Genomic DNA, 17,096 nt, shown 5'->3' with positions numbered 1-17,096 from the left:
AGCTCAATCCAGCTTAATTCAACAATTTAAATAGTCTCTTGAGGTTTCCTGAGTTCTGAGGGACTTAATCTATTCGGTAAAATTGCTCAGGGTTTCGGATTCCTCCTCTCCTCTCCCTGCTCCTCCCAATTGTGGTGGCCGGGAATGAGGAGGTGCGATGGTCCAGTGCTGGCTGGCATCTGCTGGAGTCTGGGTAGTTTGAGTCTGTCACTGAGAACACCCACTGCTTCCAGCTAAGGTCAAGTCGCTGGTGAACTGGTCTTGGCATCCCTCAGACGCACTGAGGCCTAGTGGGACAGGAGACTGACACGTCACTTCATGTCAGCTCTCTGTGATTCTGTGGCCTTGTCTGGGGTTCTTATCCTCTTTCTAGGCTCTAAACATCAAGCCCACGTCGCCCCCACCACATTGGGTCCTAAAACAGGCCCACTGGCAATCAGTTCAATGTCTAGGCCACCCAGAAACTAAGGAAGGTACGGAGGCAGGACTGATATTCCGGTGGGATGCTTTGTTATTAAATAATGCAGTGCTTCCCTCCTGGTTGGTAGAAGGTCCTGCCCCAAGCCCTTGGGTGTCTCCTCCTCCACTCCAGCTGCTTCTGTCTGACCTAGGGATCCCCAGATCCCTCTCATATCAGAAACTAAAGAGTTAACACCTGGCACAGCAGGCAGCCTCCAAGACTGTGCTCCAGCCTCAGGCTCAGCATCCCTTCTGAGGTTAAGTACTTTGAAACTCACCACTCCTCTCTTAGCCTGGCCATGCAAGGTCCATTCTCCTATACCAAGGCTACCCTGACCTTCTCCAAAAACTCTCAAAGGACAGTGGACAAGAGCCCTTCTGCCCTTGGCCTTCCCCTCAACTTATGCAATGTGCCTGCCCCTTTCCGGGCTCAGTCCCAGAGAGAAGGTGGGCAAACACCGAGGGCCTTCTCCAACTCCCTTTCTCCCAAGCTCAAGTTTACTATAGAGGCTAAAACAGCTGGATAATTTCTTTCCCAGCCTCCCCTTACATCAGGAGTAGCCATGTGACACAGCTCTGGCCCATGAGAAGTAAGCAGAAGTCTGCTGAGGGGGATTCCAGGGAAAGTTTTTGCTTTCCTGGTGCAAGTGAGAAACTAGCCCATGCCAACCCTCCCCCACTTCCTGCTTTAAACAAGGACGTTAGGCCTGAGGTTTTGGTAGCCGTTTGTTACCCAAGAGGATCCCAGATGTTTGCCCTGAATCTGGAGGTAACATGGTTGCTGCCTACCTCCAGATTTCTTTTGATGTAAGAATCATAAGCCCCTACAAGTTGAGTTTCCTATTTTTTTCAGCCAAACACAATCCTGATACGGGGTAATTAGAATGCATGTCTGTCTACCCACTTCCCGGACTCTGCTCATGTTTTCTCCCTGCCTTGCTGTTCCCAGTTCCTTGGTCCTGGGAGAAACAGACATTTCCTCTGTCACCCCTCCCTGCATATGTGAAAACTTCACTTTCATAAAATCCTCATGGTCCTTCCTACCTGGACAGCCTCTTGAAATACTAACGTAGAGGATAAATGAACACAGAAAAATCCTTTCACTCTCAACAGGCCCTGCCTTTCAGGCGGAATGTACCATCTCATTCTGAATACCAGAGGCTTATTATTAACTCTATTATTACTAATTATTACCATTATTAAGTTATTACCATTATTAAGTTAATTATTATCATTATTAACTTGTTATCATTACTATTAACTCTATCTTTCTTTTTGCATTCCTTCTATAAACTCCTAATCTCCTGATATTATCATTATCCCCATTTTACGGATGAGGAGACTGGGAAGGCTTATGGAAGTAGAGTAATTTTTCCGGAGTTAGATAGAGTGAAAGTGATACAGGCTGGACCGGAACCATTTACAATGGTCATTAATGCCCACTCTCCTCGGATACCTCACTTCCCTCCATCAACCATCCCTCCATCCCTCCCACATTCTGGACCTCCCCCACCCCTCACCCCAGCCCCAGGAGTGGTGAGGCAATGACAAGAGGAGACATCTGGCAGCTTGTGCTTTACTGGAGAGCAAGGATGTCAGCCCCAGAACCAGCTAAACATTTTCAGGCTTGGAGGCCAGAGGCATAAGTCCATAGGGGAGACAGCACAGGGAGGCATCCGGGCACAGGTGCATGTAGGTTTCGTACTTCGTGCAGTAAGGCCGGCAGGCCCCGTGGCCCTTCCAGCACCGTTTGAATTCACTTCTCCCTATGCAGGGGAAGACTCCGGGTCACAGAGCCATCCAGGGGTTGCAGGTTATATCACTGGTCACAGATTTAACAAGAGATCAAGGTCACAGATTAGACCACTGACCACAAGTTAGACTACAAGCTACCAATTAGCTCTGTAGTCATTTGTTAGATAGACTCTGATCGTAGAGCAGCCCTCAGGTCATAAGTTAGGCCACAAAACAAGAGCTATGACCACAGGTCAAGGGTTAGACTAGAGGTAACAGGCTAGACCACTACCCATAAATAATACAATCAGTTATAATTTAGACCACAGATCTCAGTCGAGGTTAACCCACACATCATAATTTAAACCACTGGTTACAAATCAGAGATGAATTTCTCATTCAGCTTAACCCACACCCCAAGTACACTCTAAGCACTTTTCATAAAAACAGTATTCGATTATAGTTTGTCTTATTATAATCCCAGTATATGGGTTAAGGAAACCAAGGCACGGAAAGATTAACAAATTTGCCCAAGGTCACACAGCCATTAAAGGAGCAGAGCCAGCCTTCAAATCCAGGCCATCTGGCTCCAGAGCCCAGACTTGTAACCACTATTCAAACTGCATTGCACACATAGGGACCTGTTTAATGTTACGATTTAGTGAAGAAATTTCCAACCATGGGCCATGAAAAAGGTGAGGCTTTGGGTCAATATCCCCTCCAAGGGTCTTTGGTCACAGCATGGTGTGGGGCACCTCCTTCATTTATTAATTCAGCAAACATGGGGCACTGGGAGTATCACAGTGAACAAGGTGGCCATGGTCCATGCCCTCAAGGAGCTTCCACCTGACAGAGCAGGGGGTTAAAACCCAAGCAAATAAATACAGTAAGTAGAGTTGCGGTAAGTGCCCTGAAATAAGTGATCAGGGTGCTGTGATGCAATTAGGGCAGGTGTGGGAAGTGAGGAGAGAGGAGGACCACTTAGGCCTGTCACAGTGATATTTCTAGATATATGACCCAGCAACTCGGAAGAACTGGGACTGAGTAGGAGATGGAGGGAAAAAGCTTCCCTGCCTCACCCTGGATTAAAAGAGATCCCAAGGAGCTTCCCTGGTGGCGCAGTGGTTGGGAGTCCGCCTGCCAATGCAGGGGACACGGATTTGTGCCCCGGTCCGGGAGGATCCCACATGCCGCGGAGTGGCTGGGCCCGTGAGCCATGGCCGCTGAGCCTGCGCGTCCGGAGCCTGTGCTCCGCAGCGGGAGAGGCCACAACAGTGAGAGGCCCGCATACCGCAAAAAAAAAAAAAAAAGTATCAGAGGTCTTTTTCAACCATCCCCATCAGCTCTTCCATCACTCCCCACATGCACCTGACACACTAGCGTCTTGTCTTGCTTTTATTCTTTGTAGTACCAATACTTATCTCTAACATATTATATGTTTATTTGGTTATTTTCTGTCTCTACTGACTAAAATATCAGCTCCATGAAAGCAAGAACCTTGTTTGCTTTCACTGCTTGATCCCCAGACATTGTAATAGTGCCTGGAACACAGTAAATGTCTTTATAATGAATATTTGTTGAGTGAATCCCATTTTAAAAATGAGGAACCAGAGGTATGGGCTGATTCAGCAACTCACTCTAAGCTGCCCAGCAAGTCAGTGGTGAGGCCAGAACTTAAACGCTGGTCTAGGCCTCCTCTGTCCCCCAGAAGCTGAGAACCTATCCTTCATTTCTACACATACACATATACACACGCACACACACGCACACACACGCACACACACACACACACATACACAGGTGATGTTACCTGGCGGCACATGAACCAGGACCAGGAAAGCCACAAAAAGCAGAAGCAGCTGTGTCATGGCCACAGGGCTCTAGAGCGGGGCAGGGGGCCACTGGGGAGAACACAAGAGAGGAGGAACCAAGCACACCGAGTCTTGCTGCCTATGGCCCAGCCTTTATTGGGCTGCAGATCAAGGCAGGAGTGTGGGCAGCAGGAGACCTAAGTGGGAGCCTGAGGCCCTGTGGCCCTAAGGATAGAGTGGATCTCAGCCAGCTACGTGGGGAACTGATCAGCCATACCGTCTGGAGGTTGCTGAGCCCTGAAGCTGGGGACAGAATGTCCTGAAGCAATGCTTGGGGTCAGAAACTGTACCTCTTCCCCCCCTGAGAGGGTGGGGAAAGCCTTGGTTTCAGAGAGACCTGGTTCAATGCCAGCATCTCCCTCTAATCACTATGATACCTTGGACAAGTCACTTAGCCTCTCTGAGCTCCAGGTTGTCACCTAGGAAATGATGACAAGCCTCCCTTGCAAGACTAAATACATGGAGGTTCCCTTCCCATGCCGAAGACACGGAACCAGGACTCACTGACGCATTCAAACAAGCATGTACAGTTGACCCTTGAACAACACAGGGGTTAGGGGCGCCAACCCTCAACGGCAGTCAACAATCCGCCTATAACTTATAGTTGGCCCTCTGGATCTGCAGTTCTTCATATCCGAGGTCCTGCATCTGCAGATTCAACCAACCTCAGATCATGCAGTACTGCAGTATTTACTACTGAAAAAAATACTTAACTGGACCTGCGCACTTCAAACCTGTGTTGTTCAAGGGCCAACTGTATTTAGGCTTACTCAGAAAATGCGAAGAGTAATAATGCAAACCTCACAGAAAGTAATGGATACCTAGCTCATTTAGAGGATTAAAGGAAATAATACAATGGTTCTCAAAGTGTGGTACCCAGACTAGCAAGCAGCAGCAATACCTGGGGCTTGTTAGAAATGCAAATTCTCAAGCTCAATCCAAACCCACTGAATCAAAAGTTCTGGGGGTGGATCCCAGCAAGCTATGGTTTAACAAGCCCTCCAGGTGATTCTAACGCACCACTAAAGTTTGAGGCCACTGAGATAATATGGGTACAGAGCTTAGAACAGTGTCTGGTACACAGGCATCTGAGTTGCATCTTGGAAGATGAGTAGCGGGGAGGGTATTCAGGCAGAAGGAACAGAATGTGCCTGAAAGAGTAGGGTATTGGCTAGAGCAAGGAGTTTGTTGGAAGAGATTGGAAATGACCTTGTAGAGGACCAGAGCCAGAGCACAATGGGTCTTGAATGCCAAGTTCAGGCTTTTGTATTGTAGACAACTGTAAGTTTTGTAGCAAGGATGTCAACTGTTCAGATTTCAGTTTTGAATAGAGAAACTGAAACCCAAAGAAGGGAGGTGACTTGCCTAAGGCCATACAGCAATTGAGTTGTCTCACTCCCAGACAGTGCTGCACCACTCACAGCCCATCTTGTAGGTGGCAAAGGAAAGCTTAGAGGGCCAAGCCACAGAAGGAAACCAGGCGTGAGGGCGTTTAGCATCTGCCCAAAGACCTGCAGGGGCTGAGCTAGTCCACCAGGCTGCTGTGGGAGTTGCTCTGAGCTGGACACTTGGACCCCCTCAGCCATGACAATGAGCTCCACCCACAGGTACAGGCTGGTCGCCGTGGGGCCCACATACATGCCTGCCCCGGTCCATCATGACCTAAAAGGAAGCACCTTGCTCAAAGACCCATGGATGGCCAAAATCACAAGTTCCCTACAGCCAACTTCTCTTCTGTACCAAGTTCACAGTGTCTCTTTTCTCCTCCTACAGGCCTAGGAAGACTTGAGGGGGCGGGGGGTGGGGGGGGGAGGGGGCGGTGGCAGGGGAAGCACAGACCGTGATAGAAAGGGACAATAGGCAGAGACCTGAGTGCCAAGCCCAGGTAAGCCGCAGTTTGCTCATCCTCTTAGTGTGGTATCAGGATTAAATGAGCTAATAATCCAGGCAAAGTGCTCAACCATGCCAGGCACAGCACAGGAGTCCAGTAGACATTCATCAAGTAGGGGACAGCCATTCTTCCAGGCACAGGGCAGCCCTAGCTGCATAAGGGGCGCTTACCCTAGAATCTGCTGAAAGAATGAATGACCGCTGCCAAAACAAGACATTCAGAACCCGTCAGTGCAGACTTCCTGGGCTCCCTCCGCCCCTCAAGCCACTTCCCAAAATTAATTCTCAATCCGAAGCAGAGTTTCTCAAAGTGGGGTCTATGAACTCTGGGTCAGGCTCACTTAGACACTTGTTTAAAATGCAGATTCCCCACCCTCTCTGCCAGGACTGCTGAATCTGCCTCTCTTGCAGGGTGGGACCTGGAATCTGAAGAGTTAACAAGTTCCTCAAGTGGTTTTCGTGAAGGCTAAAGTTGGTGTGCCCCATTGCTGCAGTGGATAGATGCAGATGCAGAGGGGATCCAGGCTCAGGAATTCAGAACCCGTATCCTTCCCCTCTCTCGCCCCCCACCCCTGGCTAAGTACTTGAAGTGGCGGGTCAGCTGAGCTCTGCGAAAAGTCATTCAGCGGCCAAGGCCTTGGGGCGGAGACCCCGGGGCTGCCCTAATGGGGCGGGGCTGGACGGGGCGGGGTCGCGGCTCCTCCCCCGGCCCGGGCGTTGGGGCGGGACCGGCCTGAGGGGCAATGCTGCGAGGCAGTGGTACAGCCTGGTGCACCCGGCAGCTGTGGCGGCCGGGGACCCTGGACCCCTCCCCACACCGAGGTAAAGGCCCGCGCAGCCCGCCACCAACTTAGTCAAGTTGGTGCGGAGTTCGCCAGGCGCCCGTATGGGGCGACGGGGGGGGGGGGGCGGGGGGGGTTCTGCGGCACAGGCAGGGAAGAGGGGGGCCTCGAACCCGCGTCCCGGAGTGAGGGCCCCCGGATCTCGGGCCCGGAGGGCTGTTCCCTGAGACAGGGAACCCTCCCGGGATCTGGGGACTCACACCCAGGACCCCCGGGCCGGGGAAGCTCGGACTCCGGGAATGGCATGCCCTCCTGGGCCCTGTAGGTCTCCTCTCCACCCGCCTCACCGCCGGGACCCCTTCCTGTCACCAAATCTGGGGTCCGGCTGCCTCGAAGCCCCCGCGCCCCCACAGCAGCTGGAGGCCGTAGTGCCAGCCGCTTCTGAATTTTTCACGGAGGGGGCGGGCCGGACACGCTGTTCCCATGGCACCGGGGCTCTCAGGTTTCAGCTGGAGGGAACCCCCAGACCCCCTAGCCTTTAGCAGGACCAAGCTGCCCGTCCTGCCTCTTCCTCAGCCCTCGTGGGATCGGGCAGCGGAAGTGAATCCCCCCGGGGCTCTCAACCCTCCTCCGTACCTCCCAACCCCGAACCGAACCGTGGGGAAGAGACCTGTGGGGAAGAAGAGAAGGGGGCAATTCGGGTGTCTTTCGTGAACGTGGGTCTCATGTTCTGAATGGCTGGGGCAGCTCTGTGTGCGTGCTTGTGTGGACATCCTATCTGGCTGCTGCCCCTCTGCCTATCTGTGTATCATGGGGGAGTGGGTTATCCTCAAGGCATAGGAAATGGCCTCTGGGTGTGCATGCATGTGTGTGTTCACACGCACTCACCCCTCCCAGCCTGACCCAGGTTCTCTCTGGGCCTGAAGCCAGAAAGCCCCCACAGGGAGGATCTGAGGCGCCTCCTCCTCCCATTTGAGCTCAAAGGAAGGAAGGACTGCTAGAAGGACTAGAAGGACGGCTCTGGAGGAAGCCGTCGCAGCAGCTCATCAGGACTCCATAGGAGAAGGGGCTCAAAGCACCTGGCTCACCACCCACTCCCCCTTCCTGCCGAAGGAAAGAAGGAAACCCCCCTTCCCAAGGATGACACTAAATACTCAGCAAGAGGCAAAGACCCCCCTGCGCCGCCGAGCCAGTACTCCACTGCCCCTGTCCACCCGGGGCCACCAGCCTGGCCTCCTGGGCACAGCACCTTCTACACAGTCCCAGCATCCCCGACTGGGCCAATCAGCCTCCCTCAACACCCCCACCCGGCAACCTTCATCTGCCCCCAGTGGTTGGTCCTCGGAATCCAGCGACTCTGAAGGCTCCTGGGAGGCCCTCTACCGTGTGGTACTGCTTGGAGATCCTGGCGTAGGGAAGACCAGCCTGGCCAACCTCTTTGCAGGAAAACAAGAGCGGGATCTCCATGAACAGCTGGGAGGTAGGGACCCTGTGGGCTGGGAAGGGATGCGGTCGATGGAGTGAAATCCCTGTTATCTGGGGCATAACGCTGCCAAGAACAGGTGTACAACTCATGCACTGCTCAACTCTGAGGGGCATCTTTCACACAGACTATGAAGTGATGATCACCCCCCGGAGTTGTGCAGGGCACAGCCTGCACTAAGATCCACAGGAGGGAAATTCCTTGAATAGTGAATGAGAATTGTGCTAATTTCTCACAGGTGTGTGATGCATTTTCATGTCATAAGGGAAGCGATTCTGAGTTCCACAAGTCCCAAGTATAAAGAAATGGTGAACTTCCTCCCAACTCTCAGACCCTGCCCCACAACCATCCATGCCCACCATGACCTGCAGCCGAACTAAGGTCCTACCCAAGATGGAGACTCCCCGACTCTTAAGTTGGGCCCTGGGTTCCTTTATTCCCAAGAGGTACAGTGAGCTGAGAGGGCCTGGGGTCCCAGAATGATGGGGATCAGGGACCGGACAGAGGAAATGAAGATAAGTCCCTGCAGGACTGGCAGAGAGGACCCAGGGTGAGCGGGGGGAGAGGGGAGGTTAAAGGCAGAGAGGAGGCAGGGACACTCTGACCACGCCCTTTCCCCAGCCCTGACTGCTCAGAGCGTGAACCCATATGTACACACGTACACCGGTATGTATGACAGATAGGGAGACAGAGTTCCAGAGAGGGTAACGGGACCTGCCTGAAGCATACACTAAGCCAGGGAGAACTCCCAGCCCAAATTTAACCGCACCGCCCCACACTCATTCAATCAACCAAACCAACAAAACCTTTCTCAGCACCTACTGTGTGCCAGGTACCGTGCTGGCAGCTGGTGGGACAGGGGCTCCTCATGGTGTTTCTTGGCCTATCAGGAGAGACAGACATCTAACAAATATGGTGAGCACTTCAAGGAGAAGTGGAGGGGGCGGAAAGAGGGGTTAGGGAGGCCTGCATCCTCCCCAGGCCTGCATCTCCTCCCTGAAATCCGTGTCTTTCCTCAGTTGCAGAAGATGTGTACGAGAGGACCCTCACGGTGGACGGAGAGGAGACCACACTGCTGGTCGTGGACACCTGGGAGGCTGAGAAACTGGTATGGTACAACAAGCAGGATCTGGGGGGAGGGATGCTGAGGCTAGTACCAGACTCCTGTCCCCTCTAGGACACTACAGAGCAGGGTCAGGGCAGGGCCCATCCTCAGCACCTCCCCAAACCCGCAGCTCCTAAGCAGCCTTTCCAACCAAAGCCAGGAGAACCTCATGACCCTGACCCCCCTTTCTCACTCCATTCATCCTCTCCTCACAGCCATCCCAGGATGTGCTTCTCCCCCTGCAAATCTTCCCCTCATGAGCACCCTTATCCCATTCCACCCACCCACATTGTACAGAAAAAGGAACACCAGATTTAGCCTGAGGTTGAACCCCCTCTTCCTTTGTCTTACCAGTTGGCTTTGTGCAACTGACTTACCCGCTCTGAGCTTCAGTTTTCTCACCTAATAAATGGGTGGATCATTCCTGCCTTCCTTACCAGCTGGTTTTTTAAAACTTCTTATGCAGTTTCACAGAGATAAGCACAGTTTGGAGCATGCAAAAATGCTGAACGTGAGTGAAGAATTGTAAATAATGATAATTCTTATCGATCATGACTTTGTAGCTAGTAAAAAGAGGACACCAAAGATGTCCTTCCCTAGCCCATTCCAAAGCAGGAAGAGAGCATTGGGCAGGGACATGTCCCCATTATGCTTTTCTTATCTGGCTTGAGTTTTCTTACCTTTGTTTATCTTGTTGAGTCTTTTTTCTTGCTATACAGGTAACACATGCTCATTGTAGAACTTTGAAGCAATGCAACTAAGCAAAAAGGATCTAAAAATCACCTGGGATCCCATCTCTCTAGGGGGTAGGCCCCTCCCCTAACACTCAGGGAGGCCCTGCCCACAGGGTGGGGCTTAGGAGGGCAATGTTGGGTGATTGACAAGAATGGCTGACAGCTCCAGAGATAGGCCCAAATTTAGGGATGAAGGAGCTATGAGACCAATTCCTTTTAACTAGCATAAAAGGAAACCCAGGTCCAAATGAGCATCATAATAATGATGATGGTTCTCTAAGAGCAGCTGACATTTATGGAGCACCTTCTTCCTAAGTGTCAGCCCCTGTGCTAAACACTAGACATATATTTTGACATTCGGTCAAGACAAAAACTATACAATGAGTGTATTTCTGATTCCCATCCTACCAATGAGGAAATCAAAGCTCAGAGAGGTTATGTGTCCCAAGTTCTCAGAGAGCAAGTGGGATTCAAACCCAGATTTATAATAGCCCAAAGCTTACACTCTTATGCACTAGGACCATCCCCACTGGGAGCATCACCTTCTGAACCTCCATCTGAGGTTCCACTCCTTCACTCACTTGTTTATTAAGAAACACTGGCTGGGGCTTCCCTGGTGGCGCAGTGGTTGAGAGTCCGCCTGCCGATGCAGGGGACGCAGGTTCGTGCCCCGGTCCGGAAAGATCCCACATGCCGCGGAGCGGCTGGGCCCGTGAGCCATGGCCGCTGAGCCTGCGCGTCCGGAGCCTGTGCTCCGCAACGGGAGAGGCCCCAACAGTGAGAGGCCCGTGTACCGCAAAAAGAAAAAAAAGAAACACTGGCTGGCTGGTCCCCACCTCAGCCAGGGTGAAGGGAGGGCACCATGACCAAACCCAGATATGCAAAGTCTGCCCGGGGGTCTGACGTCAGGTCCCTGCAGGCCCATCACACACAGCCAGCCTCAGGGCCAGCCTGAGGGCGGCAGCCTTGAGGGTCCCACATCCTAGGGCCAGCGGAAGGCCTTGGGGATCCAGTGGCCAGCTCACACCCAAGCTTTATTTTTAAAAAAAGAAAGGAAGGAAGAAGAAAGAAACACTGGCTGGATATTTATAATGGGCCAGGACACTGAAGACCCATCAGTGACTAAGGCAGACATGCCTCCTGGCCTCATGGAGCTCAGACTGGTGAAGGAGGGTCTACTTTTTGGATGCAGTTGAGAATCCTATGGGACAGAGTCCAGTGAATTAACAAGAGTGATCAGACTGGGAGTCCCATTTGGGAGACAGACTAGAAGGCAGGAATTGGAATTCTGTGCCCAGCTGGCTGGGTGGCCTTGAGAAAGTGTTCTCTTCTCTGGCCCTTGATTTCCCTACAGTTTCCCTGGCCAGTGTCTGTGAAGGCAGTTCCCAAAGAGGGTCCATACAGAGAGGGTCCATGTTGATGTCCGAGAGGCAAAATCTGACAGAACTGGGAGGGCCTTTGGTTCATCCAGTGGTACCCCAGCCTCGCTGACCATCAGGGTCACCTGAAGAGTATTACAAATCAGATTCTCAAGTCTCACCCCAGACCTAATGAAATAGAACCTATAAAAGTGGGGTTCTGGAATCTGCATTTTTAATCACACCCCCAAGGGGTTCTTACCCACCAATCCATGTACCAACCAGCTTTTGTGATGCTGACACATAGCAAATCTTCCATAAATATTTGTGCAATGAATGAATGAATGGTCAAGACCCACCCTCTCATTCTACAAATGAGAAAACAGACTCCGAGGGAGGAAGGAACCTGTCCATAGTCACAGCTAAGAACCCAGAATAAGAACCCACATCTGTCTGACTCAGTTCAGGGTTATTTGGCCCCGGGGAAGGATCAGTACAGCTGTTCAGAACTTACCCCTTTTGACAATGATGTTGACCATGGATCTGATGCTTTCCTATTTATCTACCTTATTTGGTTATCAGAAAACTTTTCTGGCTTCTTTTCCGCTCACAAACAATACTTCCACCACGCTCGGCATTTCCCACTCCTGCCCACTCTCTTCCCCACTACTCAGCCGCTCATTCTTTCTAACCCCACTCACCAGTCCACTGTGAAGCCCTCCCACACTCTGCCCAGTTGAGTTCTTCTGGTCTACCCCCGCCCCAAGCCCCATGGGTCCTCCAGCCACTTGCATATGGCTCTCTTTTTTTTGGCTGAGCTGCACAGCATGTGGGATCTTAGTTCCCTGACCAGGGATCGAACCTGCACCCCCTGCATTGGAAGCACGAGTCTTAACCACTGGACTGCCAGGGACGTCCCTGCATATGCCTCTCTTAATGGTACTTATCACACCGCATTATATCTCTCCATTTTCATAGCATCCCTTCCTAATCATGAGCTTTTGGAGGGCAGGTACTGTGTCTCCTTAAACACTTAGAAACACTTAGAAAGCCATTACCTAGGTGGTTCAGTCTCGGAGTGCTGTCCCTGACAAAAGAGCGTCATCCAAAACAATATCAAAATTACTCCAGTTCTTTCCTTTCCTTGTCAAACATCTTGAATAGACTCCACTTCTTAAAATGCCCCTTGCCTCTCCCACCCCCTTCCCTTACACGCCACAGTTGCTCCTTCAACTCTCTCTTCAAGAGTATCCAGAAAAAAACCTCCCCTGGAAGACAGCCTCCTGTCCCCACTTCTCTCCCTTCCTTTTTTTTTCTTAACTCTGGACTGCAAAAAGCCAAAAGGACTGTCTGGCAAGACCAAACCCTCCTCAAACCAGACAAAGGCGCTGAAAAGGCAAAGCCAGAACTCTCCTTAGCAGAACCCAATAAATCTTTTGTCTCCAGTGCCCGGCCTACAGAAGGAACCAATGAATGAGAGAATGGAGTGAGGTAGTGTCATTAGCCCAATTTTTCAAGCAGAGAAACTGTGACTCAGAGAAGATCGGTGGTCTTCCAGGGTGACACAGGGAAATATGGCAGAATTTGTCCCCCAACCTGTCCAAAGTATCAACCTCAGCCCCATCCCACCCATAGACCATCCCAGCCCCTCCTTTCTCAGCCAGGGCCTAGGTACCGTCTGAGGATGGGCCTGGGTTCCCTCCCCTACAGGATGAAAGCTGGAGCCAGGAGTCGTGCCTGCAGGTGGGCAGCGCCTACGTTATCGTGTACTCCATCGCAGACAGGGGCAGCTTCGAGAGTGCCTCTGAGCTCCGCATTCAGCTGCGGCGCACATATCAGGCGGACCACGTGCCCATCATCCTGGTGGGCAACAAGGCGGACCTGGCACGCTGCCGGGAAGTCTCCGTGGAAGGTAAGCCCTCCACTCCACCCTCCTCCTCCACCTTTCTCTTAGCCCCGTTGTCACTGCGTCTCCTCCAGTGCTCCTCGATCTCAGTGACTCGTGCCCCACCACCCCCACCCCGGCCACCTCCATCCTGCATCTACTTGCCTAAGCCTGAAAGCTAGAAACCATTCTTGGCTTGCGTCCTCTCTCATTCCCTCAGACCAGTCCCCAGACCTTGTCAGTCCACCTCCCTTAACCCCACATTCCCTTCCTGTCCCCATGCCCAGAGCCTCTGCCCCATCCTGGCATCTCCACTTTAGCCTGGGCCAACCCCGGTACTTCTCTATCCCCACTCAATCGGTTCTCCTCACCAGCTGCCAGAGTTTTCCCGAACCAGAGCTGACCTTGTCACTTCTTTGCCTAAAAATTCCCCTATGTGCCCCAATGCCCTTAGTCTGAGACACTTTATTCACCAGGCATGATAGGCTCAGTGCCTGTAAGCTTTCCAAGGGCTTACATCTGAGACCTGAAAAAGACAATTATTGACTCCAAAATACAGTGAGAAAATGATAAATTCAAATTTCACAGAGCTTTGCGTACAAAACATAATATTGTGTCAGCCAGCAACTGCAAACCAAAATGCTTAAAGTTATACTTAAATTGTATTTAAAGTGGGATGGGGAATATTTTAATACAATTGGTGTATCAGGTGGGACCCATAACGATCTAAAAATGGCCCTACTCACAGGGCGAAATGTAAAAAATATGGAAACTGAGACCCAGAGTGGGGAGGCCAGTTCTACAGGGTCACCAGCCACTGAGGACTAGAACCCAGGCCCCTGCATCCAGCCCAGTGGCATCCTGGAGACGGAAGACCATATGCTTTATGAGCAGACGTCCCAAAATTCTGCAACATTATCCCCAGGAGATTTTGTTGAATCGCTAGTTCCCAGGCCTCACCTACCGAATCAGAATATCTGTGGGTGGGCTCAGCAACCTGCATTTTAACATGCTCCCCCAGACAATTCTGTTGCACAGATTAGACCCCTTCCCTGGCAGTCAAGACCCTTCCGTGGGACCTCCCGGTCTTCCCAGCCTCATTCTGCTATCAGTATCAATCACTAACCTGTGAACTAACTCCTCAAAGCCAGATTTATCTCTGAGTCCCCTGGCACGCAGCACGAGGGATGGGGAAAGGAAAAATCGTGCTTCCGGTTGAGATTGAACACACCTCCTGCTACCTTTATCTCCTTTTTCCGGTTGTGGCTCCGCCCTGGCTCACTGACCCCGCCCCCTCAGAGGGCCGCGCCTGCGCTGTGGTGTTCGACTGCAAATTCATCGAGACGTCAGCCACGCTGCAGCACAACGTGGCGGAGCTCTTCGAAGGCGTAGTGCGCCAACTGCGCTTGCGCCGCAGGAACTGCGCAGGCCGGGAGCCACCGGCCCCCCGACGACGGGCAAGCCTAGGCCAGCGGGCTCGACACTTCCTGGCACGCTTAACTGCCCGCAGCGCCCGCCGCCGGGCACTCAAGGCCCGCTCCAAGTCCTGCCACAACCTGGCCGTGCTCTGAGGCCACCCACCCACTCTCTGGGTGGGGGGCACTGGGGTGCATTCTAGCCTCCACCAGGGCCACGGAGAGGCAGAGTCTCTGTGGCTTGCAGTCTACATCGTGGGCCTTGGCCGTCCACTCCCTCAACGTACAGAGCATCTCCCCAGCCGCAACTTCACGGACCTCTCTGCCCTGGGCAAGTGATGGACAGACCATGGGGCCAAAGCCTAAATTGGGGTTTTCATGCAGTGCGTGTCTTTGTGTAAAAAGTCTTCCTTGTCCTTGGGCTCTGGCCAACCCTCAGAAATTCCCCCACAATAAACTAGACCAGAAGGATGTCCTGTCTGAGCGCCCAGATCTCTTCTTTTGGGCTCTTCCAGGCGTCTCCACCTCCCGCTTTTCCATCTACACGGGCTGCAGACTGGGTTGGCCTGCTGACTTGGGTGTCAGGGTTAGTCAGTAAAATCACTGGACCAATTATGCATTCAGGCCCTTCTCTGAACCACTGGGCACAGCCCCTGCCCCACGACTTGGAGGGAGACACAGTGCAGCACAAGCAACCACAGTTTAGTGTGATGACCTCCTATTCTCTCATTAACTCGTTTTTTTAGATTATAAATTCACAAAATATTCTCTGAAAAAAAAATCTTCGCCCTCATCCTAGCAATATAATAGCTGGTGTTTGTTGGGAGCTGACTGGGTACTAAGCTGTCACAACTATTAATCTTCACGACCCATGTTTAACTAGTTAGAAAACAGAGGCATAGAACAGTGAAGGCTTGTGCTCCAGATCACACAGCAGCTATAAGTGAAGTTGCCAGGATTCCAGCCCAGGCTTGTGAGGCTAGAGTCTGTGGCCAGCTTATCCACAGTCCTCTTGGAGAATGTGACAAAAAACTATAGACTCCCAGGGAAATGGACTTTCAAACACAATTTTGCACACAATTGAAAGGGGGCAGGTGGACTCCATGAAACTCAATCCATTAATCCCCGGGATGGACCCCCGATTTAGTCCGACTCATTCCGTTTTCTAACTTTGGAAATTGAAGCCCAGAGAGGGGAAGTGAGCACCCCAGAGTCGCCCAGCCAGTAAGGGTAAGGACCAGACCTCAGGGCCCAGCCTCCTCCTATGTCTGTGTGGGAAGTAGGAGGTAGTGAGGCACCATGGCTGGGGATGGGCCTTGGGGGTCAGGTCAGGAGTTTCCAGCATAAGGGGAAGTGGTGTCACTACTTTGAGAGGAGAACATGATGCAAACAGTTTGGACCATTGTGTCCCTGATGCCTGACACCCCTGCCCCCAGCCAGCTGCCTGCCCAGATGCCTCAGCCCCCCACGTCGGCCATGTCCCCAGCGGTGACCCCCCAATCTTGCCAGCAGGGCACTGATGGTACTTACTTTCCTATCCCAACTCCAGCCCGGGGAAGGGAAAAGGAGGAGGGTCTTCCCCCACCCTAAGCTGTCTCTGGAGGCCTGTGGTCATGGGGGGAGGGGCTATAGTTGTGGAAAGTTGGCAGAGGCAGCCGGCAGCAGCCCGGGAGAGTGGAAAAAATGATATCAAACCCAGAAAAATGCAGGCCGGATGGAGGGCCCAAGCCGGCCCTGGGAGGTGAGAGGGAGGGAGGGAGGAGGCCCCACAGGCTGAGAAAGGAAGAGGGCCAGGGAGAGAGCGCAGGAGCTGGTTTGGAAAAACCTGGGGACAATCAGCGTGATTCCTTCCTTTCTTCATCCGCAAATATTAACTGAGGGCCTACTAAGTGCAGGGCACAGTGCCTGGTTCTAGGGACATAGTGGTGAAGAAGGAGTAGGGTGTTGCTCCCTGGAGCTCACAGTCTGGTGGGGAAAACAGACTAGAAAACACGTATATGATTAAAAGAATTACAAACTGATAGGGTGCTAAAAATCAGGGTGGTCATGAAAATAATCCTCTTAATTCACAGATGGGGAAATTGAGGGCCAGAAAGGGAGTACCCAAAGCTACTCAGATTGTGGAAGAAATCATTGAGACCAGGATTGGGGGAAGGCAGGGGAGGGAAGAAAGAAAGAAATAGTGCAGACTAGATGCAGGGGTGAGTATGCAGCCAACACAGCGAGACAGCACAGTGGTGGAGGGCATGGGCCCTAAACCAGGGGGTCAGTATTCAACCCCTGCTCTCTTCCATCTCTCTGTGCCTTAGTTTCCCCATCTATAAAATGGGCTTCATGACAATTCCCTCCCTCAGGATTGATGTGAGGATTAAATGACTTA

At 52.1% G+C, this 17,096-nt stretch overlaps 2 protein-coding genes across 4 annotated transcripts; one reads left to right on the top strand and one right to left on the bottom strand.

Annotated features, from left to right (window-relative positions):
* Window positions 1-2,070: 2,070 nt before the first annotated feature.
* On the bottom strand, window positions 2,071-4,061 carry DEFB124 (defensin beta 124; the record flags this gene model as incomplete). Its single annotated transcript, XM_079946169.1, has 2 exons — window positions 2,071-2,225; window positions 4,004-4,061. The coding sequence occupies 2 exons, from the start codon at window positions 4,059-4,061 to the stop codon at window positions 2,071-2,073; spliced, it is 213 nt and encodes a 70-aa protein (XP_079802295.1).
* A 2,624-nt stretch (window positions 4,062-6,685) lies between these two features.
* REM1 (RRAD and GEM like GTPase 1) lies at window positions 6,686-15,259 on the top strand. Of its 3 annotated transcripts, none has more exons than XM_079945792.1 (5): window positions 6,686-6,776; window positions 7,634-8,216; window positions 9,239-9,327; window positions 13,127-13,328; window positions 14,601-15,259. In XM_079945792.1, the coding sequence occupies exons 2-5, from the start codon at window positions 7,877-7,879 to the stop codon at window positions 14,870-14,872; spliced, it is 903 nt and encodes a 300-aa protein (XP_079801918.1). In that variant the 5' UTR covers window positions 6,686-6,776; window positions 7,634-7,876; the 3' UTR covers window positions 14,873-15,259. The 3 variants fall into 3 exon arrangements, with proteins under 3 accessions (XP_079801918.1, XP_079801920.1, XP_079801919.1); XM_079945794.1 differs by having other exon boundaries at window positions 14,449-14,839; XM_079945793.1 differs by having other exon boundaries at window positions 6,689-6,776; window positions 7,663-8,216.
* Window positions 15,260-17,096: the final 1,837 nt, after the last annotated feature.

This window comes from Stenella coeruleoalba (assembly GCF_951394435.1).
Source record: "Stenella coeruleoalba genome assembly, chromosome: 15".
Lineage (NCBI taxonomy): Eukaryota > Metazoa > Chordata > Mammalia > Artiodactyla > Delphinidae > Stenella > Stenella coeruleoalba.
Note: the sequence above shows the minus strand (reverse complement) of the source record. Positions and strands in the feature narration are given on the sequence as shown.

Excerpts from the sequence above, each read along its gene's own strand:
- REM1 (XM_079945792.1), top strand. The coding sequence starts at position 7,877 with ATGACACTAAATACTCAGCAAGAGGCAAAGACCCCCCTGCGCCGCCGA. Across the intron at positions 8,217-9,238 it reads TCTCCATGAACAGCTGGGAG|TTGCAGAAGATGTGTACGAG; the intron begins GTAGGGACCCTG and ends GTCTTTCCTCAG. Across the intron at positions 13,329-14,600 it reads CCGGGAAGTCTCCGTGGAAG|AGGGCCGCGCCTGCGCTGTG; the intron begins GTAAGCCCTCCA and ends CCGCCCCCTCAG.